The sequence below is a fragment of the Elgaria multicarinata genome, chromosome 15 (assembly GCF_023053635.1).
Source record: "Elgaria multicarinata webbii isolate HBS135686 ecotype San Diego chromosome 15, rElgMul1.1.pri, whole genome shotgun sequence".
Lineage (NCBI taxonomy): Eukaryota > Metazoa > Chordata > Lepidosauria > Squamata > Anguidae > Elgaria > Elgaria multicarinata.
In genome coordinates, this window is record NC_086185.1 from 32,874,630 (window position 1) to 32,901,560 (window position 26,931).

Sequence of the window (26,931 nt, forward strand, 5' to 3'; positions counted from 1 at the left end):
AAGGTCAATCAACTGCCAGTGCCATGATGAGTCCACTTACTAATTGGACAGCATATTGCCAACTGAATTCCTAGCAAATGGAAGTCACACAATTTTGAGCAGCCTGAAAAAGCAATAAGCTCTCTTGAAGGCTTTTCAGGAACTCCCTGTTAAAGACAATTGTGTTTATTTATTTATTTATTTATTTATTACATTTATATACCACCCCACTGCCTAAGCTCTCTGGGCGGTTCACAAAAGTTTAAACAGTAAACATTAAAAAGTATACAAAATTTAAAAAATTGTATGAAACAAAGTCATAGTATTTAATCTTCCATCAAGAATGGCCTGGAGGCAAACTTCATTTAAGCAGCATAAATCAAGAGTGGGAGCTATTCTAAACATGTGCAGTGTTTTCCCCATTTTGCAGTCTAGCTGTACAGTTCAGTTTATGTTGGCGTTAGTAATGAAGCTTTCATCAGACCTTCTCTGTGCATAAACAAACAGAGGAGGAGGACGGGTGGGCTGTGCCACTGACATTGCCTCATCCTATATTTTATTGCATGCTTAATACTTTATTTTGGCCCCACTAACCAGAAATGCATCTGTGGCTGAAACATTCAGGTCACTGAAAAATAAATGATAATCAACAATTGCACCCAAATTGTGCAATCTAGAAACATATGCACACACGAACTCTTCAATGGCAGATCTGTGAATGGATCCCCACTGTCCCACCCCACCAAACAGACCCTCAAAATGGTTTTAGAACTACTGAATTTTAAAGACAAGTTGCAGATGACGAAGAGTCATCTGTACCTTCTCATACTGTATGGCAGCTTTGCTCAATTAGGAAAAGGTATATTTGTACCTCTGAATATTGATTCTAGAGAGGTAGCAATATATTGCCCATATGAATGAATCTTTATTGCTTGTTAGCCAACTAGGCCATTCGCAAACAAATAAAAGTGGCAATCTGTACCTTCTCATACATGCACGCTAATTTTGTCTATGTTTCTATGTCTGTGCACAGCAAGTGCAGAGATGCTTCGATTAAACCTATGAGTTTGAGGCTTAAGCAGATGGAACGGATGTGAAGTCCGTTGACTTCTCTCACTTTTCCCAATCCTGGTGCTCTCCAGATGTTTAGGATGTTTAGATGTTTTTTGATTGGGTACCCTCTCTTGTGGACTGTGGGAATGCTGTGGATGTCATATATCTTGACTTCAGCAAAGCTTTTCACAAAGTGCCCCATGATATTCTGATTAACAAACTAGCTAAAAGTGGGCTAGATGGAACAACTATTAGGTGGATTCACAGTTGGCTACAGAATCGGACTCAAAGAGTACTTATCAATGGAACCTTCTCAAACTGGGGAGAGGCAACGAGTGGGGTACCGCAGGGCTCAGTCCTGGGCCCAGTGCTCTTCAACATTTTTATTAATGATTTGGACGAGGAGGTGCAAATTTGAACGCTTATCAAATTTGCAGATGACACAAAGTTGGGTGGGATAGCTAATACCTTAGAAGACAGAAACAACTTCAAAGTGATCTTGATAGGCTGGAGTGCTGAGCTGAAAACAACAGGATGAAATTTAATAGGGATAAATGCCAAGTTCTACATCTAGGAAATAGAAACCAAATGCACAGTTACAAGATGGGGGATACTTGGCTCAGCGATACTACAAACGAGAAGGATCTTGGAATTGTTGTAGATCACAAGCTGAATATGAGCCAACAGTACGATATGGCTGCAAGAAAGGCAAATGCTATTTTGGGCTGCATTAATAGAAGTATAGCTTCCAAATCACGTGAGGTACTGGTTCCTCTCTATTTGGACCTGGTTAGGCCTCACCTAGAGTATTGTGTCCAGTTCTGGGCTCCACAATTCAAGAAGGATGCAGACAAGCTGGAGCGTGTTCAGAGGAGGGCAACCAGGATTATCAGGGGTCCAGAAACAAAGCCCTATGAAGAGAGACTAAAAGAACTGGGTATGTTTAGCCTGGAGAAGAGAAGATGGAGGGGAGACATGATAGCACTCTTCAAATACTTAAAAAGGTTTTCACACAGAGGGCCAGGATCTCTTCTCAATCCTCCCAGAGTGCAGGACACGGAATAACAGGCTCAAGTTAAAGGAAGCCAGATTCCAGCTGGACATCAGGAAAAACTTCTTGACTGTTAGAGCAGTACGACAATGGAATCAGTTACCTAGGGAGGTTGTGAGCTCTCCCACACTAGAGGCCTTCAAGAGGCAGTTGGACAACCATCTGTCAGGGATGCTTTAGGGTGGATTCCTGCATTGAGCAGGGGGTTGGACTCGATGGCCTTGTAGGCCCCTTCCAACTCTACTGTTCTATGATTCTATGACCAACTCCATAAGTCCTAAACAACACGGGCAACAGTGAGGAGCACTGGGACTTGTCATCAAAAACATCTGGAGGGCACCAGGCTGGGGAGGGTTGCCCTATCTCATCCCAAAATACACTGAGGGATGAGTGTCCATTGCTGCAGTGTCAATCTAAAATCCAGCACTCTCACCCAAAAATCCAGAGGAGTTACCTCCAGCTTGGATTACAGTAGTAGTAGTAGAGTCTGGGAGCCTGAAGTCACCCACTTCCAACTCTGCATTGCCATTCATACCTCGCTGGCAGGTTTCGAAATGCTAGCAAAACCACAGACCTTATTCACATAGGCAGCCCTACATCCCTTTCCTTGGATTTAACAGGCTGTTGAAAGACTCGTTTCTAATTCATCTTTCCCGGAGATGCCAGAGATTGAACCAGGACGTTTTGCCGCAAAGCATGTGCTGTATCACTAAGCTACAGCATTTGTATATTTGAAAAGGAACAGATGGTCCACCCATATGCCACCTCAATTGTGAAAGTGTGCTTGGATGTACCTTGTACTAAAGTATAAAATCACTGTTTGTGAAGCTGCCTGAACACCCAGCTGTGGTGTTACACCCCACAAGTCAGTTCCCAAATGTATGTCTGGTGTTAAGTCTGTGGTTTTTAGAATGTTGGCCTGAGTGGGCGGAGTTAGAATGTCTGGGGATAGGGAGGAGTGATATATAAGGGAAGGACTGAAGGGATTGAGAGGAGACTTTTAGGTACTCTTAGAGTCTTTAGCCTTTAGTGCTTGAGCTCTCTGTGTGTAGAGTACTTGGGTTCTGGAGAGTTTGAGGTTCAATGTAGAGAGTGGTGTCTTTTGAGAGTGGGGTGTAGAGATAGACAGTTTGTGTATAATAAATAATACTGATACCCGTATTTCTTCGATTGTAAGACGCCATCAATTGTAAGACGCACACTAATTTCAGTACCAACAACAACAACAACAAAAACTCTAAGACACACCTACGATTCTAAGACGCACCCCATTTTTAGAGATGTTTATATGGGGAAAAAGTGTGTCTTAGAATTGAAGAAATAGGGTAATAAAGTTCAAGAGTGATTGTGTGAGAGAAAGGAAAGTGTGTATGTGAATGAAAGAATTGGATGAAAGGTTTCAAAAAGGTTTTTAGATGTTTTATTTTGAAACAAAGCTTGTGAACTTTTAAAATAAATTTTAATTATTTTGTTTTAAGTACCACAAAAATCCCACGTGTCTGTTTGGCATTTATCATCTGAAATTTATACATTTAGCACCCACTCTGACAATAATTCACCTCAGTACAGATAACTCAGTGTTTTAATTTTTGTGAACCTCCCAGAGAGCTCCGGCTATTGGGTGGTATAGAAATGTAATAAATAAATAAATAAATTTATTATTGAAATTCTTCTCCATTTAACCCCTTTCTCCACATAGTTTGCCTCAGGCATATCAAGCGGTGGTGCTTGGCTTGAGCAAGGAGTAGCCGCGGCCAGGCCTGGTGTTCAGAGTCAGTGTTGTGGCACCGACACAGCAAGTCCTACCATGATCAATGGGGTTTATTCCTAAACAACTGTGCACAGGACCCCAGTCCAAGTTCTTGAATAATAGGGCATGATGAAGCATCATCATACAGCTCAGTGTAGGACATCAGCCTTAGCTTAAAGTAGCAAAGAAACACTATAAAGGTGGTCTTGCCCTCGGCCGCCACTCGCTCCTTTATGTGGCCACTTGGACTGTGCTTAATTGTAAACAATTAATATAACTGGGGGACAGGGAGGGGGAAGGAGTGTGGGCAAAGCATAATGCTGAGTAATCACACCTGGAAAGCACAGGAGCAAAGGGATTTTCCCATTGGCGTCTCATTTGCAGTCTTCGTTCAATGACAGCCAGGCTAGATGGATCAGGGTCAAAAACCTTCAGGAAGTGAAGACATCAGCATCCAAACCACACTAACCAATCCTGGAGTCTCCCTGAGGCAACGCAATAAAGGCAGGGGACTCCCTCTGAGCAGGGAATTCCTGACAAGGACCGGCACAGCAGCCATCTTGACCATTGTGAGTCACTGAAAGATCGTTTCAAGAGGGCTGAGCAAGACACAGCAGCACAACCACCCATCCCCACTCCCAAAGCAGTTGCTGGGGAAAGGAGCAGCAGGAGGGAGAGAAAAGCAACAGGAGGGAGGTCTCCATCCCCCCACCCCCGGCATCCCCCAACTATGCCTTATCATAGAATTATAGAATAGTAGAGTTGGAAGGGGCCTACAAGGCCATCGAGTCCAACCCCCTGCTCAATGCAGGAATCCACCCTACACACCCACACCCACTTTATAGGGAACCAGCATGACCTGTGTTCTATGACACATCTCATATTTTGTCAGGTCCAACCAGAATTAAGTTCACCTGTGCTCCTCTTTTGCTTGCGTCAGATAAAAAGGAAACACAGGCAAGACCATGAACAGCTCTATTCCAAACAACCTGTGACGAGACATTTCCCTCTACACAAAGGTCATTTCATTCATGCCCCTCTCACTGCATCGAAATATGCATGCATAGCCTGGCACAGAGCTCATCTTAACGTACAATGGGCAGAGTGCAAATTATCTTTTAATGCAGGGAAAGGACCAGCACTTTACAATCCTACAGGCAGCCCTGGCTAGAAAGCTCTCCCCACCAGACACCTTCTGAAGCCACAAGGAACAGGGGCTCCTTGGTTGGTCACCAGCTCTGCCTTGTGGAATTCACACTCTAGAAAGGGTTTCTAAAATACTTCAAGGGGCGAGAGCTGTTGCCAATGAGTATTGGTAATGTTGGGCTAGATGGACCAAGGGTCTGACTCGGTAAAGTTTCCTGTGTCAGCAGCTTATGTCATAAAATTGCTTAAGTGAAAGGCATGTCTTATTACTGGAAGCCACTTAGGTTGTGTCCATGAGACACCTACAAGATCTGCAGGCATCTCTTTGTAAGAGAGAGAGCTTCTTACCAGCGGAGAGCCGGCTCTCATGGGCCATGCATGCACAGTCATAACGCCTCTGCAGCTGGCCCTCCGACCAGCACTTAGCCAAAGAGCAGCGCATGCAACTAGACTGCTACAGGAAAGGGGCCAGCATAAATCCAGTTGCTTGTGTGTCTAACAAATCTTACTATTTAGAGCATGCATTGCAAGTGTTCCAAATGCTTCACATCTATTATTTTAGTAATTTGTCTACACAGGCCAGTCTCTATGCAAAAGAATAAATGGACACAAATCTGACCAGAAGACCAATATTAAAAACCAGTGGGTGGGGGGGAGCTTAAACCACCCAGGACACACTGTCAATGACCTTATGATGGCTGCTCTCGAACAAAGAAACCTCAGATTGCAATGTGGAATTGTTGGAAAACAATTCATCCAGAGATTCAACTCTATTTACTGAAGTTCGAACACAGACGAAGGTGTGTGTTCTGATCACACTGCACGTGTTAATCAGCTCACCTATAATATGTTGGCAATCCTGAAGGTAATGATCACTGCCTGCACTTTTTGCATTTCAGTTCCCTCCCACTGCACTGTTTACAACACACACACACACACACACACACACACACGCAAAACAGCTTGGGGTTCATTAACACTTAGCATATCTGATGAATCCGTGACAGGTTGCCATGTTTAATTTTTTAACTTTTATTTTTTAAAAAAGCCGTTTTCTGCAGAACACACACAACAGCAGGCCGGACAAATTCTCTCCCTTCTGGTTCACAGTTCTGGTTTGCTCGGACTGTGGTGCCAGGCGGCCCCAAGCCCAAGGCAAGCCACCCCCTGCTACCTTGACACCAGCTGCGGCCTGTTTCAGGAGCTCTGAAGACCAGACCCTCAGCGCCCATTCAGTGCAGCCACGACACGACGATGATTCATTGCAGGAGGAAGACAAATGCAAAGGCACCCGAGGGCTTGCGCAGAGGAGCCCGGCGGAGGCCGGCGCGCGCGAGGCGTCCAGGCAGCCCAGAGGACGCGCTTCGCACAGGGACGGCGCTACCATTAGGCCAACGAGGGCGCGGACCTCAGAGGGGCGCAGTACTGACCTTTAAGGGCCACAGTTTTATACAAATTAGCTGTTTTAAGAAAAAACAGTAATTTCAAGTTTTGTGCTTTGTATTTTTTCTACAAAACATCTGTACTTAAAAATCAAAGTTGGCAAAAAATAGTAATGGGGGGGGGGGGGTGCAAGTAGCTGCCTTGCCCAGAGTGCAAAATAGTCTGGCTCCGGCCCTGCTTCCCCACATCCTCCGCCACGCCACCCGCACGCCCACGCCCCAGTGCTACAGAAACCGCTCCTAGGGTGGTACCCCATGCCAGCCCTACTTCGGGTAGACCCATCGACATGCTCCGCCCCGCACTTACTCTTGAGGGCGCTGATGAGGGCGTTGCCATCCTTGATCACATCCTTGATGAATTTGTTGGTCCTCTCCAGCTCTTGCTCGTAGCATTTCAGCCTCTCGCGGAAGTCCGGGCTGTCCAGGTAGCAGTCGCTGAACTCGAGCGGGGGGTGCCCCATGGCTGCGCAGGGCGGGGGGCGCGGCGGCCCCCGAGGACTCCAGGCCGGGCTGAGCGAGGCCGCCGCCGCCTCCGCGCATCGGCTGCAGGGCACCCGTCGGTCAGGGCGCGCGGCTCCAGTCCCCGCCCCCGGGCCGGGCTTTGTCCGCCGGGCCTCCGCCTCCTGCGGCTGGCGCCTCCCTCGCAGCCGCTCCCGACGCCGCGGCCTTAAAGGCGCCGCCCGCCAGGCCCTGCTGGCCGCTGCCTTGGAAGGGCGGGGAGGAGGAGGAGGGCGGCGGCGGCGGCGGCGGCGGCGGGAGAGGGTGCTGGCGGAGCCCGTATTGGGGGAAAGCCCGCGGGGGCGGCCCTCCAGGTGCGCGCCTCCCCGCCCTCCAGGTGCGCGCCGCCCCGCCGCCACGCTGGCTGGGGGTGGAGGGAGGCTCTAGCCAGCAAAGCCTGGAAGCCTTTGGCCCGCAACGCTGGCCGGGAGGGGAGGTGCAGTTGGCCGTGCAAGCTGGGCCGCTGCGTGGCCGGGGAGCCCGTGATCGGGGCGCTGCGGGTGGTCTCTGGCGAACGAGCGGGGCTGCAGCCCAGCAGGTTGCGGAAGGCTAGAAGCAGGTGGAGCCCCGTTTCCAGCCGCGGGAGTCACGAGCACAGCACCGCCTCTCCCTATGTGGCTAGGCTGACCATATGAAAAGGAGGACCGGGCTCCTGTATCTTTAACAGCTGAATTGAAAAGGGAATTTCAGCAGGTGTCATTTGTATATATGGAGAACCTGGTGAAAATTTCCTCTTCATCACAACAGTTAAAGCTGCAGGTGCCCTGTCCTCTTTTAAATCTGGTTACTCTAGTATAGCTCCTGCACTTTAACTGTTGTGATGAAGAGGGAATTTCACCAGGTTCTTCATATATCCTTTTCTATGCAACTGTTAAAGATACAGGAGCCCTGCCCTCCTTTCCATATAATTGCACCTACAATTTTCTCCTTTTTTCTTTTGACTGGTGTCAAAGACTGAATTGGAGGGAAACAATAGTGATAATGTGGCCCTGCGCCGACTGACACTCGGAGGGAGACTGTCTTTAAACACGGTGGTTCCATGTAGCATCATGATCAGAGTGATGACAGGGACCAGGAGGGTTGAACATTGGCTGCCTGTTTTAACCCATAAAGCCTTACACGGCTTGGGACCACAATACGCGATGGAATGCCTTTTCCCACATGTACGCTGCGCTCAACATCCAAGGTCTTCCTCTGGGTGCCTACTCCGAGAGAGGGCCTTTTCTGTGGCGGCCCCCCACCCCAAATTGTGGAAGAATCTCCGTGACAAGGCCAGCCTGGGGCCAACATTGTTATCTTTTCTGTGCCAGGTCAAGACTTTATTCTTCTCCCAGGCATTTAGCAATATGTAATTAGCCTGGGTATGTTTTTCTGGTTTTAAATTGTATGTTTTTGTGGTTTAAATTTTTTGTATATTTTTAAGTGTTTTTATCATACGTAAACCATCCAGAGAGCCTTGGCTGTGGGGTGGTTTACAAATGTAAATAATAATAATAGCAACACCCTCACTCCTTGAATTTGTCTGATCCTCCTTTAAACCCATCTAAGCTGGCGGACATCACCATCTCTTATAAGAGCATGAGAACAGCCGCACTGGGTCAGACAAAAGGCCCCTGTCATGCAGCACCCTGTCTCCCATAGCAGCCAACCAGAGGACAGGGGCATAATATCCCCCCTCCCAGCATCATGCTTTTGAGCGTGGCAGTGAGTTCCACAGTTTAACTGAGCTGTGTGAAGAAGTCCTGCTTTTTCTCTGTCCCAACGTCTACCAACATTTCAGCAAGCATGGCCGTGCTGGTTGGGAATGTTGGGCAATGCAGCATGCACATCTGGAGGGCACCAAGGTGAGGAAGGCTGGCTGTGAGGCGCAGAGGGTAATGCCCCCGAATCCCACCCGCCAGGAACGGGAGGATCCTGTTGCAGCCCTGATCCAGTCGTGACCTTCTCATCAGGGATCTGGTTGGCCACAGTGGGAGTAGAATGCAGGACCAGGCAGGCCTTGAGTCGGACCCAGCAGGGAAATTCAGACGTTCTCAGTGTGTGAAATGCACCTCTCTTCCTCTGTCACAAAGCTGCCATGTGACACAGCTGCTGCCCCCTTTCCCATAAACTCCCCCAACATGTGTGTCCCCCAACACGTGCCTTGTTTCTAGGCAGCAACTGCCCAGAGGTTTATTCCGTGCTCTGGAGGAGTCTTTTTAAAATCTGCTCTGACCCTAATTGCCTCTGACCAACTGACTCGAGATAAGATGGCGACACAGTGGGGGTGTTGCTGTAGGTTAGTTCTGGCTGCTCACTCAAATCCATCCTTGGTTTCTCTTTTTCTCTCCCCATCTTTAGAGACTGTGTTTGTGTTCATACTCACGGGCACACCCAACAGCCCTTTCTGCACTTGGCTGCTGCCTACAACTCTTTTGTTGTTTATTCGTTCAGTCACTTCCGACTCTTCGTGACTTCATGGACCAGCCCACGCCAGAGCTTTCTGTCGGCCGTCGCCACCCCTAGCTCCCCCAAGGTCAAGTCTGTCACCTCCAGAATATCATCCATCCATCTTGCCCTTGGTCGGCCTCTCTTCCTTTTGCCTTCCACTTTCCCTAGCATCAGCTTCTTCTCCAGGGTGTCCTGTCTTCTCATTATGTGGCCAAAGTACTTCAGTTTTGCTGAAAGTACAGTTTTGAGAGGTACATTTCATACCATTCCCTCAAATGAGCAGTCTGGCTTTATTTCCTGGAGTATGGACTGGTTTGATCTTCTTGCAGTCCAAGGCACTCTCAGAACTTTCCTCCAACACCACAGTTCAAAAGCATCTATCTTCCTTCGCTCAGCCTTCCTTATGGTCCAGCTCTCGCAGCCATAGGTTACTACGGGGAATACCATTGCTTTAACTATACGGACCTTTGTTGTCAGTGTGGTGTCTCTGCTCTTAACTATTTCTTCAAGATTTGTCACTGCTCTCCTCCCAAGAAGTCAACGTCTTCTGATTTCCTGGCTGCAGTCAGCATCTGCAGTAATCTTTGCGCCCAGAAATACAAAGTCTGTCACTGCCTCCACGTTTTTTCCCTCTATTTGCCAGTTATCAATCAAGCTGGTTGCCATAATCTTGGTTTTTTTGAGGTTTAACTGCAACCCAGCTTTTGCACTTTCTTCTTTCACCTTCGTCATAAGGCTCCTCAGCTCCTCCTTGCTTTCAGCCATCAATGTGGTGTCATCTGCATATCTGAGATTGTTAATGTTTCTTCCTGCGATTTTAACTCCAGCCTTTAACTCCAATACTTAAGATGAGGCCTAACCAGTGTCAAATAGAGGAGAACCACAGGACAGACTTGTTATAAGGGAGCTTTGGCTATTGGGCAGTATAAAAATGCAATCAATCAATCAATAAGGCAGTTACTGTTTTTCCTATAATTTTAAGGACCAGTCCCCATGTGCCGGGTCCTATACGGCCCTGGCCTCCACTAGTGCTGGGACAAATATCTCCCCTTTGGGAGCACCCCATACAGGAGGTGGGGGGGGGGGATCTCTGTAACTTTTATGAAGCCTGGAAAAATGACAGCACTTTCAGATGGCGTGGTGGAGGAGTACTGCCCCACAGCCGAAGCTCGCTGGGCAGTTTACAGCTTAGATGGGTAGTCCTTATTTATTTATTTATTTATTTATTTATTTATTTATGTATCTGCTAGATTTACAAACATGTCCACGTTCAAGACCTCATATGGATTGGATGGGGATGAAGAGGAAGATGGGAAACACATTCGTGCAAACTCAGAAAGGGTTTAGGAATTGTAGGAATGTAATAATAATAATAATAATAATAATAATAATAATGCAAATTGGGTAGCTTGACCTAATATTTAGACTTTATACTGCTAGTTTTACCCTACCCTGTGCCTGTTTGGTGCATTCTCTTCCCCTCCTTATTGTTTTATTATGATTTTATTAGAATGTAAGCCTATGCGGCAGGGTCTTGCTATTTACTGTTTTACTCTGTACAGCACCATGTACATTGATGGTGCTATATAAAATAATAATAATAATAATAATAATAATAATAATAATATTTGGCCTAATAAAAGTATTATACTGTTATGGATTCTTTAGGCCTTTAGGCCAAATTGGCATTGTAGAAAAGGTAGTCCAAAGGGGGGGGGGCTTCTTCTAAGTCAACGCCTATCACTTGGGGCGTTAATAAGTACACACACACACACACACACACACTTTTTGCTGCCTGATGAATTTGAGGCTTTTTTTTTTTTTACAAATCAAAAGCTTTTAATTGATCAGGTTACTGATTATTGGACAAACCACTGCACGCCTACCACTCCCCCTCTGCTGGGGCATATTTGTCCTCATGATTGCTACCGTTCACACATTTCTCATGCTGTTTAGGCTTTGCAAACTCAACTCCTAATTAGCAGCGTGGAGCGTCTGTCTCATTTTCAAGGCTGGTCCTCATTGTGTAGTAGAGCACTCTCTGCTGGGCAATAACAATAATACCTCCACTATAATAGTTTGCATAACAACTGCTGCGGAGAAGCAACAATTAACTGAAAATTATTGTGGACAAAACAACTCATGTATGTGTGCATATTCAGAAATTGGGGGCAGGGTTAATTTTGCTCTTTATAACTTCATCCAAATCTTTCTAGGTCATTAGATATGATGTGAAAAAAAGACTGCAAACTCATAAAGATGGCGGTGACCGAACAAGAAAGAGATCTTGGGATTGTGGTGGACAGCTCGATGAAAATGTCCACCCAGTGTGTGGCTGCTGTAAAGAAGGCAAACCCCACGTTAGGCATTATGAGAAAAGGAACTGAGAATAAAACAGCCAGTATCCTACTGCCCTTATACAAATCTATGGTGTGACCACACTTTGAATACTGTGTACAGTTCTGGTCACCACACCTAAAAAGGGATATCACAGACCTGGAAAAAGTGCAGAAAAGGGCAACTAAAATGATGATGGGGCTGGAGCATCTCCCCTATGAGGGAAGGTTACATCAACTGGGATTGTTTAGCTTGGAAAAAAGGAGGCTAAGGGGAGACATGATAGAGGTGTACAAAATAGTGCATGGTATGGAGAGTGCGGATAGGGAGACATTTTTCTCCCTCTCTTAAAATACTAGAACATGGGGTCCTCCCATAAAGCTGATTGGTGGGAGATCCAGGACAAATAAAAGGAAGGACTTCTTCACACAACGCATAGTTAAATTATGGAACTCCATACCACAAGATGTAGTGATGGCCACCGATTTGGATGGCTTTTAAAGGGAGTTGGATAAATTCCTGGAGGTGAAGGCTACCAATGGCTACCAGCCCTGATGGTTATGTGCTACTTCCAGTATCCGAGGCAGTAAGCCTGTGTGCACCAGTTGCTGGGGAACATGGGTGGGAGGGTGCTGTTGCATCATGTCCTGGTTGACAGCTGGTTGGCCACTGTGTGAACAGAGTGCTGGACCAGATGGAGCCTCGGTCTGATCCAGTATGGCACTTCTTACGTTCTCTCTCTGTACCCATATTTTCTCAACACCTGAATAGGACATTTCTCAAGCCTGAGCATCTGATGACCCATCTATGTATGTAGGAAGACTTATACAGGTTGATGATTTTAAATTTTGTATACTTTTTAATGTTCACTGTTTTTAACTTTTGTAAACCGCCCAGAGAGCTTTGGCTATGGGGCAGTATATAAATTAAATAAATAAATAAATAAATAAATAAATAAATAAAATACTCCTTCTCTCTCTCTGGTCCCTCAGACTAGCAGTCTGAGGGCAGGCAGGAAGCAAAAGCGGGAAGCTTCTGATGGGCCAGCAGACAGAGCTGCTGGGCTACGTTTGGCTTGTTGGGTCACCAGTTGTGCAGACATATTCTAGTCATTGCACCAGCCAGGGTCAGCTCAAGACATTTGCTACCATCCTACCCAAGTCCAAGTTATTTTGGTACATGAGGCAGAAGATCCCATAAGCGCCTCTCCCCATCCCTTGCAATAGAAGTGCAGTCATAACAGAGCAAATAACTAACCTTTCGTTGGTCCTTAGGGCATCCATAATCTGCTGCCTGCGGTGGCTGCCTCACTCTGCCCAAAGGCAGGGCCAGCCACTGACCTCAGGAACGCTGAGATGCCAGCACCAACCGATAGCAAACACTGGCCCATCTGGAATGGGCCACAGAGCCAGCATTTTATTACATGTTTATCCATCTTTCAAAGCATTTCATGGATACAGTAATGATGTTTCTTTTACTTTGATTACCAAATGCAGACTGAAGTCATCTTTCCATAACCAGAAGCAAAACATGAGACCTTGCCATTGCAACAGATTATTCCTGGGCTGGGTTGTAACTGACAGGAAAGAAGAAGAGGAGCAGAGCACAGGGAGGTCTTTGTGTTCTTTAACACTAGCCTGAAAGAAAATAGTCAGGAGGAAACAAACTCAACTTTCTCTCCCCACCCCCACTCTCCCCCACTTTTTTCTTTTGCCTTCTGTTGCACAACATTCTAGCTCTCAATTCTGCCAAGAACATGTGAACCCTGCATATTCCCAAAGCCACGTTGGCCTTTGAGGATGTAACAGGAACAAAGGGTGGCCGTGCAGAGGGACAGAATATGCTGTTCAAAGCCCATCTGGTTTGTTGTTCACCACCATGCCAGAGTGCTCTTCCCTAGAAAATGGAAATTGGTTGTTGATAGGACCAGCCAAGGAGGGACGGGCCAAGGGAGGGCTCCGGTGGTGTTTCTGTTTCATAGGCTAGCTTTGTTTTCTGGCATCCATGAGCCATGAGCTTGGATTTAAGCCATAGAACATCCTGTTTTTCCCCTCTATTTGCCTCTCTTCTTGCCATCCATTTCTTCTACGAGTCCTACAAAATTGCCTTACAAAATTAAAGGTAAGAATCAAAACCGCTGCTTCCCAAGCAGATGACAGTGTATTAGATCGGTGTGTATTGTACACAGCTGACAGTTTCTAAAAGGGGCAGGCGGAGATGAAAGTTTAAAGAGGTGACATTTTAAGACCATAAAAAGCCGTCAGTGTCAGGCACAGAGGATGGTGGGGGGTTCACAAAGAGTTTCAGGAACACAGGCGCAGAACAGCTCTAGTAGACAATGAACTAGAACAAAGCTGCTCTCGTTTTGGAGGGGTGTTATAAAAGGATCCATTATTAATCTCATTTTTGTTTGTGCAGAACAAGCTGGGTATCTTCCCCATTCAACAATAACCTTTTCATACTCAGGTAAGAAATGTCTCATCTTGGCTATTAGATAGGAGTGTGCATGTGCGTGTATGTGTGAGATAAAGCTTACACAAATCTCAGCAGTTTTTCATTGGCTGCTTATAAAATTAAGTTTGTGATGGAGAACTGTGGATCTGTTTTGCTCAGTTTTTATATTTTTAGTGCAAATGCTTCTTTTTTCTGTATCACTCCATTAGTCATTTATTTGCATATTCCTTTAACAACTTCAGTGGCCTTTGGACAAAGTAATTAATAATAATTCTGCTTCTCAGTCCCTCTATCATAAGGGTGCCAAGTTGGGGGAGGCTGCACTAAGGGAGAATTTTAAAAATAGTTAAAATGGCGTCATTTTCCAGATTATTACTGGTTGTTTTCTGGATGGACAGCTTGAAGGAAAACCCTGGTACAATATTCAATTTTATGTTAGCTCCTTTCTTTTGGATATTTCTAGTTCTGAATGAGAGTAGAAAAATTGGGGTTTGGGAGAGCCAGATGGGACAATTGCTAGGGTACTGAAGTGAGGATGGGGAGGCCTGAGTTCAAATCTCACCTCAGCCATGACTCTTGCTGGGGCACTGTTTGTCAGCCTAACTTATCCCACTGGGTTGCTGTGAGGATAAAATGGAGGGGGAGGGAAAGGCACATGGCCCAGGAGTGCAACACGGGAGAAAGAGGGGATCGAAATGGAACAAATACAGTGAAGAGCTAAATCGGATTGCCTGGTCCTTGCCCACACCTTAAGCGCCCTGCAGCCACTTGGCTTCCTCCACGGACCCCCTCGCTTCCCACCCCCGGCCTCGTAGCCTGTGACAGCTGTGGCTCAAGGGTCCATTGAGTTTAAAAACTAAATATATATCTAAGATTCAAAAAGGAGAAGAGGTTCGCTTTGCTCCACAGTAGGGTGTGTGTGTGTGTGTGCACATGCATGTGTGTGGCACAGAAGTCCAACTGGTTGCTTAATTCAATATTTAAAATCTGCCAAGGCTGGCTTCTAAGGGGAAACAGGCAAACCTGCAAAATTACACTGAAATTTAAACATCCTCCCTACCATTGTCAACATTTCTTTCTAATGCTGGAATTAATTTTGTGGAATTAAGATTTTTCTTTGAGCCCAGTCATGAATAGAACAAAAACAAATGGAGATCAAACAGAGTGGATTCATGGAGGCAGTGTGGCCCTGTGGCTAGAGCACTGAACTCTGGGAGATCTAGAGTCACATCTCCTCTCTCCCATGGAATCACTGGCCATGATCCAACACAGCACAGTGCATACTTTGGTTGTGGCTTTAGGACCAGGGAGAGCCTGGAAACCAGTCACTGTCTCTCTCACCCTAGCCCAGTGGTTTCCAAAGTGTGTGGTGTGATGGGCCTGAGGGCGTTAAGGTCTTAAGAAGTAGTCTCTGGGAAGATATATGATCAGTCAGCCAAAGACCTTGGACACTGTTTATCTCGAAACCGTTCAGCTCTGCACCTGGGGGATGATGTCACGCTGTACGTGTAGCCAAGCCAATAAAGGATCTTGGCCGCACCAGTGATCTGGTTCCTTGCAGCAGTTTGGATCGTCTTAGGCTGAGAGGGAAATCTTGTCTTTGCCTGCGAGGCTTTTAGCCTGCAGAGGTGGAGTTCGTGGAAAGTTAGTGTGAGCTGGATGTCTTGGGGAAAGTATGGCTGCTTGTTCAGCAGGGGGGAGGGGGGAGTGTGTGACTGTGGGGATGTTGTGTTGTCCTTCCTGCCTTAAATGTTTCTTGTGCTGTGTCTTTTCCCCTTATGTGTGTCCCAGCCCTGGGATGTGGAAATTCCACCAGAGTTTTAGTTGTAATTAATAAAGTATTCGGACCTTTGATGTGGTGTGACTGTTATTTCTGGGTGCCAGACTCAGACCAGGAGGAGGAGCAGGTGGCAGGCTTCTTTCACATGGTTGGAAGCACTGGGATTTGAGTCTGAGCCCCAGGAAAAGGGGATAGGTTTTCCCAGGACATCTAAGCAGGTGCTAGAAATGACACGGAACAAAGTGGCTACCTCGAGGAATGAACCAGAGGGGGTAGCAGAGATTATAGTGACAGTGTCGGGCAGCTCCCAGGAGGGAGAGGAGTTGGAAGAAAGTCAGCCAGTGACTTATGAGGAGAGGCAACCGCTTACTTTGGACATTAGTCAGTTGCCGGAGGCAAAGTTGGGCCAGGTGGTGCATATTCTTCAGCTGTGGGAGCTGGGATATGAGGACCCCGACCTGGATGATGTTGCTTTTTACAAAATTGATTTTGATGCATTGAAGTCCACTACACTGCATGAGCTGGAAAGATATGTGGAAAGTTGTAAACAAGAAGAAAGGCGTAAGTTGCAGCTTGCCCTGGATATTAATCAACTACTGGAGGAGGAGCTGGGTCAAGTGGTGCACATCCTTCAAGTGTTGGAATTGGGGCATGAGAATCCTGATCCCGATGACACAATTTTGTATGACATCAAGGTGGATGTGCTAAAGCCCGCTACGCTGCAAGAGTTAGAAAGATATGTGGAAAGTTGGAAGCAAGAGGAAAGACGAAGGTTGGAGAAAGTGAAGGCGGAAGAGAAGTGCTGCTGGCAAAGAAGGTGGTGGCTAGAGCAAAAAGAATGCTTGTACCAACAGCAGCTGAAAACTTTGGAGTTACAGCTGCAGGCCATGGAGGTGAGCTCCTTCATGTGGAAGAGCCAAGAGTTTCCCCCCTTCGAGGCGGACCAGGAAGTGTGGAGTTATCTGGAGTTGTTTGAGAGAGTTTGTGAGGATCAGGACGTGCCCGTGAGTCAGTGGATGATGGGACTCTGGGTCCAGTCAGAGGGAGAATTGGCAGAATTGTTGGGAAGGGTGGCGAGCCCTAATGTGAAGGGCTATGGAAAGTTTAAACAGATGGTGCAGCAGTGAACGGCTCTGTCGGAGGAGGAGTGCCGACGGAGATATCAGGACATTAAGGTCGAGCTGGGCAAGAGCGTGGTGAGAATGGCGGCCCGAGTGGAGAAAGCTCTAGCTCGGTGGATGGAGGAGGCAGTGGCCGAGACTTATGTCCAGTTGGTGGGGGTGATCAATCTGGAACAGTTCTACCAAGGCTTACCGGCGGAGCTGGTGATTCGGGTTCAAAATTCAGGCCCAATTCGGGCCCGAAAACGTTGAATGAAGCAGCAGTTTGGGCAGAGCAGATGAGGATGCGTTGTGGGGAGAGGGATCGCTCGAGAGTGGGGCTAGCGATGGCCATCGTGGCAAGTGAACCCAGCTGCCCCTGGGAGAGGAGTAGGACCTGGGGGGGGGGCTAGGAAGAAACCAGCGTATTAGAGGAAGTTGGGCGGCTCGTTTGAACAGCCGGATGCATTGGCTCAGGTGACTTCAAGGGTGGCTCGTTCCCCGCCTATGGGCTTAGTGCAGCCCGGACAGGAGGATTGGAGCCCGGCAGAGTTTCATCGGACAATTTACATTAATGAGCGACCTTGCCAGGGGTGGAGAGACACTGGGGTGGCTTTGTCAGCAGTTGATCAAAAGTATGTACAGCCGGGGCAGATGTTGGGACGAAGATATACGGTGACACCTTTTGGTTCTCCACCCAAAGAGCCACCCGGATCATAAAGCTCGGCGGAAGAAGCCGGCGGCAGCTTCTTCCGCCGAGCTCTCCGACCCGGGTGGGCCCGGGTGGCTCTTTCACCAGCAACAGGAGGCTGGCGGGCAGGTGGGCGGCACCAAGGACGCAGCCGATTCCCCGGCGAAGCCGCCGGGCCTGGCAACTCTTCACCCCGTCCCCACGAGGGGCGATGCTGGGCTTCCTCCTCATCCTCCTCCTCTTATGGGAACACTTAAGGTACTGTCTACATCATCAATTTCGGGGCGCACTGCAGGCGCACTCCAGGCGCCCCGAAGACTCTGTGTAGACTCGGCCAGGGACAGCTGTCAGATGAAATTCTTATGTCTAGAGGAGTAAGACAGAGCTGTATCCTCGCACCTACGCTATTTAACTTATACATAAACAATATTGAGGAGGCCCTGTCTGACCACGAAGGACACTTGCCTAAACTTGGCACAAGGAAAATTCCTATTTTACTTTACGCAGACGATGCTGTTATTCTCTCCCGCTCTAGACCTGGTTTGAAACATCTTTTAATGAAATTCTCCAACTTTTGTTTGACCAATGATCTGAAAATTAATTTTGAGAAATCTAAAGTCATGGTCTTTGAAAATAGATTTTCTCAACGTCAGTGGTCCCTTGATGGGCATATCCTTGAACAGGTGGAAATTTTCTCTTACCTGGGGCTGTTATTCCATCATACCCTGTCCTGGTGTGCCCATAGATCAGCCACCCTTAATAAAGCTTCAGTCAGTTCAGCCGTAATAACACACTTTTTCTTTACTAAAGGAGGAATGTTTATACCGTCTGCCATCAAAGTGTTTAATGCCAAGTCTGCAGCCCAGCTTTTATATGCCTCCAATATCTGGATAGGGGGATTAACATCTGAGATAGATAGGCTACAGACAAGGTTTTTGAGGGCCCTTCTTCAACTCCCAAAGTGTGTCCCTAATTCTGTACTTTTGTTGGAAACCGGGGAAAGCTCTTTTTCGCTTAGGGCTTGGTGGTCTGCCTTAAAATTTTGGATGGAAGTTAGTCTTTTTGGGAGGGGCTCAGGTCTGCTTCCATGTCTGGCTCAGGAAGGCAGCTTCAATAGGTCTCTCCTCTTCTCTCCTCCTTAATGTGGGCTTGAATTTTGCTTTTAATCCTCTTAAACAAAGACTGTGAGATATAGCCTTCTGCGACTTACGCACTCGCTCTCATGTTTCTTGCTCTCCCAGTGCATTTCATGTTCATTACATTGGGCCTCTTCAGCTGGCTATCTAAAGAACTTGTCGGTCGCTAAATATCGTATTGCCTTCTCCAAGGCCAGATGCAATGTTTATTCTATTGAATTACTTCAGGGCAGATATGCTGGTGTCCCTTATCAGGAACGATGGTGCCCCTGTAGGAATATGGAAGTGGAGACGGTGGAGCATATCCTTCTGTCCTGTAGCTTTTATAATCAGGCCCGCCATCTTATGATCACCCCATTGTTGAGCAAACTGTCCAGAAGTTCAGACAAATTTTATGTTAAGTTTCTGTTGGAAGATAAGTCCTCAAGAATAACTTTGGCTGTTGCTAAATTTCTTACAATGGCAGCCAGGATTAGAGCTCTCTGTGTATTAGACTAAAGTTGATAATAGCTCTAACTGTATGATTTCATGTTTAATTCTTGTTTTTTCATGGATCTATGGATCGCAATAAAGAAGTACAAGTACCTCAGGGGGCTGAATTCCACCCCCCCACACACACACACTTTTAAAAAAAATATTAAATCTGGATTCTAACCCCTTCCCCTGGATGTGGCATTCTTAATGAGGTACTCTACCCTAGTTACTAAATGTGATATCTAATATTCTTGCTAAATGACTATCAGAGTTTGAAAAGATGATACCACTGGATCAAGTTTAATTGAATAAACTAAAAAAATGTAATTGGATTTTGAATAAATATTCAATTAACTGTTACTGTTTTGAATTTATTTATTTATTTATTTATTTATTACATTTCTATACCGCCCAATAGCCGGAGCTCTCTGGGCAGTTCACAAAAATTAAAAACATTCAAAGTATAAAACAACAGTATAAAACCATAATATAAAATACAATATGAAAGCTCAACCAGATAAAAAGAGCAGCAATGCAAAATTGTTATTATCTTCCTTAGTGGGTCGTTGAAAAACACTATTCTGAATAATGTTTTTTATAGGGTAGGGGGCACTGGGCGTGAGTTTGTGGAACCAAGGGGGCGGTGACCTGAAAAAGTTTGGGAACCACTGCTTTAAATTACAACTCCCAGAATTCCTCACCATTGGCCAAGCTGCATGGAGCTGATGGGAGTTGAAGTGGAAAACATCGGGTTGGGGAAAGCTGTCCTAAAGCAACAAAGTGACTTTAGATCTGTAAAGAGAGCTAAACATTGCATATTTTTCCACCACCACCCCAAAAAAATTCCCCCATGGCTTCAAAATTTCAAGAAATTTTACTTCTGTTCCTCCCTCAAGAATTTGATCATTGAGCTCATTAAGTGTTGTATCTGAGAAGACCGAGATTGTTAATTGTGTTTACAATGAAATAGATGAATGAATAAAGAAATAAAATGCAATGATATTTAATTAATAACCTTTAAGATATGCTACAACGGCGTATGTTACGCTGGATACAGCTAGATATTATTTATTACATTTAAATACCGCCCCATAGCCGAAGCTCTCTGGGCTGTTCTCACTTGCCCTCAGTTTCCCAATCTGTTAAACTGGACGGGAGGGGAGGGGTAGGCAAAGGGCTGCCAACAGCAGGACTCCCCCACCCCATGAGCCCTGAGGGCTTCGCCAGCAGCAGCACTCCCAACCACAGGCATCTCCTCAGTCATCCTGCCTACAAGCACCGTTTTGGAGCACAGCCAATGAAGGGAAATTGCGCGAGCCCACATGCCACAGCACTTGCACAGCTGCCGAGGCAGGAAGCCTGCAGCGAGCGCTCACTGGGGGACCTGGGACAAGGGTTCAAGGCCCACCCAGGGAGGCAAGATGCTCTAGGCATGCAGCCCAGAGGCAGGAAGGGAGAAAAAGTGCAGAAAAAGGAGGAGGGAGTCAGGGCCAGCCTTAGGAGACACAGCACCTGGGTGCAGAGTGCCTTTGGTGCCCCTGCCCACCTCCTACCCCCCCCCCCCGGTCACTTTTGCAGGGCTACCCAGAACGCTTATGGGGCCAGGGTAGGTGTGAAGTTGGCACCCCCTCGGCTCAGCTCAGCATCCCTCCCCAAAGGCCAGGACTGGAGGGAGTTTGAACCCCACCATGTGGAAGGGCAGATCATGTCCCTGTTCAGCTTTTTCATGCCTGGCCAAAAAAGAGGAAACTGCCAACACCTGAAGTCCTACTGGACCACCCTGCTTCAACCAGACACATCACCAGGCCTTTGTCTTTCCCCAGCCCCCAGCCACAAAAGCCAGGTGCAGGAGTGCAGGAAGAGGAGTTGCTCATCTTTTGCATGCAGAGAGACCTTTCTACACCTAAGGATTATCCCAGGCAAATGGAGGGATCGTCCCTGCCTGCTCCTGGGATCCCCTGTGTGTCATTTGGATGCACAGGGACGATCCCGGGATATAGGCATGGCAAGACATGCCCCCAGGTTCAAATCCAGGGAATAACCGCACACTTAGGAAAGGCGGGGGGCAGTGCACTGCGGGATGGCCTGGCCTGAGGGATGGGCGAGTGGAGCCATCACCCTGGGGGCCCAGCTGAGGGGCGCTTGCTGCTGCCGTGTGTACGGACTGTGGTGAATGAGGGCAAAGGGAAGCAGTCAGTGTATTTAACCTTGGGAGAAGTTAAACAGGAACTTCCTCCACCCATGAGTTTTGCAGAATGCTCCTTTTTCAATTCCCAGTGTGATATCATTTGCTCCAAATAAAAATCAGGGGAACACAGGTTTGCTTTGAACCAACGTCAGCATGCCCTATAAGCACTGTAATGCTATAAGCACTATAAATAATAATCATAAAATAGTAGAGTTGGAAAGAGGCCTATAAGGCCATCGGGTCCAACCCCCTGCTCAATGCAGGAATCCACCTTAAAGCATCCCTGACAGATCACTGTCCAGCTGCCTCTTGAAGGCCTCCAGTTTTGGAGAGCCCACCACCTCCCTAGGTCATTGGTTCCATAGTTGTACTGCTCTAACAGTCAGGAAGTTTTTCTTGATGTCCAGCCTTTGAAGAGTGCTATCATGTCTCCCCCTCAGCCTTCTTTTCCCAAGGCTAAACATGCCCAGTTCAGTCTCTCCTCATAAGGCTAATGGAAAAAAGCTTTAAGGTGATGGCCAGGGTGGGGGGTGGGGGCAGGAGGCAAAGGGCATTCCCTGCCCAGGGTGTGGGGCTGCATGCATGGACCAACAGCCTTGCTCTGTTGCCTGGGCCAACCAGCCCTTCTGGGTCACCCCTCTCCCTGGCCTCATCCAGGTCCTTGTAGTAATGTAACACAGCTTGCCTCATCCAAATGGCTGAATAAGCAATAATGAACATACTAGAGCTGCGCGCGCAAGTGGCTTCTTGAAATTCTCCACCCTATTTGTAGCAGAGGAATTTGGGGCATAACTTCACCAAATCTCTCCAGGGGTGGGAGAGAAATTCTCCAGCAATTTCTCATAGGTCGGCATCACCATTGGCAAGGCCTGTAGAACAGCTTCTTCCTTTTTTGCCTGAGGTTTTTTTTGGGGGGTGTGGGTGTGTGTTTGTTTTTGCTCTGCCACTGCAAGTGGTAACAGCGTCAACTGTGTTGACAGCCTGGCCCCCATTGTGCATCCTCCACAATGCCCCATATACCTCGCATCACTCCAGGGCATGGCAGGGGATGGGGAAGGGAACACAGCCAACACACACACACACACTGGTGAGGAAAATTTGGAGAAAATTCTGCAAAATGTCCTTTTATTTCTAGGGGTTAAGAAAAGAAAAAAACTCAAGACTTTTCTGAGAAACATCTATATTTTGAGAATTTTTGGCTCAGCTGTAGTTGTCATTTTCAGGGTTCAGCACCTTCCCTACATTTCCATTTCCGAGGGGTGATTGTGGATACATCTTGTCTCTAATGCAAGTTCTGGCAACACCGCTCCTGTAGCAGGTGTGTGTATGTGTGGTTGGGGGGGGGGGCAGTGTTGAATCCAGCTCCTAAAACTGGGCCAAAATCTGGAAAGTTTCCTTCCATTTTTCTGCCTCATTCTCAGGGTATTTTATAATTTAGTTTGAATGTGTGTTGGTGGTGTTTTTGACCATATCTAATCACTGCGAGGTGGCTGAGGGTACTGTCTCTATTTTACTTTCTATTACACATCTCACCATCGCTCTACAGTCTCCCAGGCTGCCTGCACTTCCTGATCTGAAAGGGCCCTATGGGAGGAATAAATTTCACAATGTCTTTCTCTGGGTGGGAAGTGCAGGAAGCCAAGGAGGCTACAGGCTGCCAGAGAGGTGACTGTACAATGAAAGACAGAACAACTATGAACACTCCTCAGGTATCTCATAAATAAGCTAAGCAAAAGAACCCTGAGCCAAACTCATGAGAATTTCTCCAAAAATTATTCTCCTTTGAATTTCTTTTTGAAAGCAAATTCTTTTTTATCAAATTGGATGAGAAAAGTCAAAAATTTTGTGGGAGAAATTTTCAGCACAGCACTAAAAATACTTTTTAAAACTGACTGTACCTTGTCACATGCGCCGTCCTGAGAGCCAGATACTGTCCTTTTTTCCAGGCTGTAACGAGAGACCTGAAAGATGAACTCTGCCAGAGAAAAGGTCACCTTGAACATCGGGGGAATCCGATATGAGACGTACCTCAGTACTCTCAGGGCCTTTCCCGGAACCAAGCTGTGCCACTTGACGGAGCCTCAGGCCTCCACCACCTTTGACTATGACCCCAATGTCAAAGAATTCTTCTTTGACAGAAACGCCGGCCTCTTCGATGAGGTGCTGAATTATTACAGGACCAAACATCTCCACTGTCCCGAAGCAGTCTGTAAGTCGGTCCTTGAGGAGGAGCTGGCATTCTGGGACATCTCTGACGCACCCTTGGCTCCCTGTTGTCGGCAGAAGCTGAATGATTTGGAGAGTCAACACGAAGAGTACAACATCTGGGACGGGGACAGATCCGCTGAAGATCAGGGCCTCCTGGCCCAAGGGGAAACAAGCAGTAACAGCTGGAGGGCCCGGTGGCAGCCCAAAATCTGGGCTCTCTTTGAAAAGCCTTGTTCCAGTTTGCATGCTAAGGTAACCAAGAGGGCTTCTTTAAAACAAGGCCAGAAAGAGATGGACGCTGGGGGCTGCAACCATTAATCTGCACCTCAAGCAGCATGTGTTTTAAAACCTGCAGGACAAGCAGAAGTTCAACAGCTTCTGCTTTTCCTGGAAAAGAGATGTGGTGATAGGTAAAAACATTTGCCTGTTGAATTTCTGCCTGTCATGCAATCGTTAGAAGCACAAGGGCTCTGCCAGGAAAAAGAAGGCTGTGCCGTTTCTGACCATTTAGCAAGCCTTTCAGAAACAGCACTCCTGGACTTAAAGATTCTGGGATCAGGAGGGTTAGTAAGGCCAGGAAGAGCAGAGGCGTCACGCAGGCTTGCAACAAATCTCTTTACTCATCCTCTCCTCTCAGCTGCTATAGAAAGTGGAACTTTAATGAGGGGCACTATAAGTCACACACACACACACACACACACACACACTGGAGACTTTGGCACAAGGTAGCTCATTATTCTCAGGATCCCTGCTTCTAAAACAGGCACAATAATGAACTACCTTCCAGGGTTGTTGTGAAGATAAATAAACTATACAAAGAGATGTTTGTTTGTTTTCTCAATTAAAAGTGCTATATAAATTATTACACATGGAAAATTCAGGTGATCTGGTGGCAGTCTAGAGGACTTCAGGCAGTTGTTCATTCTTTCACTTAATTTCTTTTCATTCTGCTACCAGGTGGGAGAAGGAAGAAAACTATTTAAGACACAACACTGAAACTCTTTCACACACCAACTACCAGAAGTCTTATTCAGCCCCCATCTGGCTTCAGGGGGTTCTAAGAACACCACCCTCAGAATTTCAGCATGCTGAATTCTGTGCTAGAAATCAAATCATGTGGTTGCCCTGTGAAGACTTCTTAACTCAGATAATTTCGCTCAGTGACTTATTATGTGAGGATATTAGATGGGGCAGTTCCTCCTTGGCAGGAGCCTATGGCATGGAAGGGGAAAGAGGTGGGATTCTGGCCAAGAAGAAACAATACTCACGAATAAATGTGGTGATACAGCAGAACTTTCTCTCTCTCCCTCCACAGTGCCTGGCTGCTGTTTCTCTGCTCTTCAATATCGGCATCAGCATCCTTTTTATAGCGAAGACTCATGAACAAATACATTACATTCCTGTTCACCACTCCACCAGTGAACTTTACAATGAGACTACCTACCACCATGAAGTTGAATTTTCATTTTACAAACGATTCCTTTACCTCCTCCATCTGGAGCTTTTCTGCGTCATCTGGTTCATGTTCGAGTTTTCCTCACGGTTCACGTTCTGCCCAGACAAAAAGAAATTCCTTAGAAACCCTCTGAATGTGGCCGATCTCATCTCCTTGTTTCCAGTTTACATCGAGCTCTTCTCAACTGGGCATCCCAAAGCAAATCACAGTCTCATATGCTGGCTGGGTTTGTTTCGGGTGCTGTATTTCCTCAAACTCCTGAAGATACTTAAATTGGTGGAGACCCCTCTAATGTTCAGAGTCCTGTCCTACACACTGAGGTCCATCCTAAGGGAGATTGTCATCCTCTTGATGGTTTTTGCCTTTGAAATCCTTTTCTTTGGCACCATCTGTTATTATGCAGAGTTCATTGGAGAGCATGCTGAGACATACTTCAATGATATTACCTATTCCTTCTGGTGGGCAGTGGTCACCTTGACCACTGTAGGCTATGGAGACATGTACCCTATTTCTGCATTCAGCAAAGTGATAGCAGCCTGCACTGCAGTGTGTGGCGTGCTAACCATTATCATCCCAATCCCAATCTTCTTCATCAAGTTCAAGGGCTATTATGATGCTGCTGTAATCAAGGAGGAGATGAAGAGGATGAAGAAATAAATGCCAACACTGCCATCTTGAGAGCTTCAGAGCACCACACTTCCAACTCTCTCTGGGGAAAAGGATGCCTACTTCCAAATAGCTCACCCCGTGCTGCAAAGGCTTCAGCTTACTTAATGGCCCTTTCCCATTTGAGCAGGAAATGCCTTGGCATGTCTTTCTATTTAGCAACTCCCCATCTGCAAATGTATTAACAGAGACTCTGTTGCGTATTTAGCAGAGCTTAAGTGGCAGCGTTCCAGCGTTCGGCTCCCTGCACGGCTCCTGAGTGCCTTCCTCGAAAGAAATACTCACACAAGTAGATTCTTCAGCAATAGAGTTTACTGAGGCATATAATCTTAACGTTCCCATACAAAATCTTCCTTTGACAACAAGAGACAAACACACCACAACCATCAACGACCAGCAAGAAAAACATTCCATACACACACACACACACACACACACACACACACACACACATTCCATACACAGTATGATGACACAGTTTCATCATCCAATTATTCCATTAACGGATGATGCGAGAAAGTCTTCCCTTATCTTTGACCTTTACAGTTCCATCACTAATGAGCAACACCTGCGTGAAACTCTGTGCCAAGTCCAGTTTTCTTCCAGGGCTTGTCTTTCTGGAGATAAATTTTCCTCCCTGACAGGCTCAGCCTGAAAGAGACCTTGATATTCATGGAGTTTTTTTCTCATTTCTTGTCAAATCCTTTTGAATTCTTTTGAAACTTTCTTGCCTCCTCCCAGGCTGGTGGATAGCTTCACTCCCAAACTCGATGCCCCTGGTTTCTAGGCTGTAATGAGTGCTTTCGGTCTCCTTTACAACTCTGAGCCATGGATATGATGTATGTGTGTGTGTGTGTGTGTGTGTGTGTGTGTGTGTGTGTGTGTGTGTGTGTGTAATATTTTAGGTGGTTCCAATGTCTTACTGTGGGTTTTTCCTAATGGACCAACACTGCGTTGTGCAGCAATGTGTAGCAATCATTACTATTATTATTCCAGGTGCCAAGCATGATTGTTCTTACTGAGTTCAAGGATAACATAAGAAGAGTAATCCTGGATCAGGCCAAGGGAACATCTAATCCAGCACGCTGTTCA

At 46.7% G+C, this 26,931-nt stretch overlaps 2 protein-coding genes across 4 annotated transcripts in view; one reads left to right on the top strand and one right to left on the bottom strand.

The window, feature by feature from the left end:
- Nucleotides 1–6,883, bottom strand: part of OPHN1 (oligophrenin 1) — a 99,798-nt gene extending 92,915 nt beyond the window's left edge. For both annotated transcript variants that reach the window (XM_063141853.1, XM_063141852.1), the window contains exon 1: nucleotides 6,729–6,883. In XM_063141853.1, coding sequence (XP_062997923.1) covers nucleotides 6,729–6,882 — 154 coding nt within the window. In that variant the 5' untranslated portion in view covers nucleotide 6,883. The remainder of the gene's footprint in view (nucleotides 1–6,728) is intronic.
- A 6,532-nt stretch (nucleotides 6,884–13,415) lies between these two features.
- On the top strand, nucleotides 13,416–25,886 carry LOC134409224 (potassium voltage-gated channel subfamily C member 1-like). 2 transcript variants are annotated; one of them, XM_063141855.1, is made up of 4 exons: nucleotides 13,416–13,807; nucleotides 14,105–14,152; nucleotides 23,456–23,969; nucleotides 25,033–25,886. In XM_063141855.1, exons 3-4 carry the CDS (start codon nucleotides 23,478–23,480, stop codon nucleotides 25,828–25,830), a joined length of 1,290 nt encoding a protein of 429 aa, XP_062997925.1. In that variant the 5' UTR covers nucleotides 13,416–13,807; nucleotides 14,105–14,152; nucleotides 23,456–23,477; the 3' UTR covers nucleotides 25,831–25,886. The 2 variants fall into 2 exon arrangements, with proteins under 2 accessions (XP_062997925.1, XP_062997924.1); XM_063141854.1 differs by having other exon boundaries at nucleotides 14,105–14,138; nucleotides 23,441–23,969.
- The last annotated feature ends 1,045 nt before the right edge of the window (nucleotides 25,887–26,931 follow it).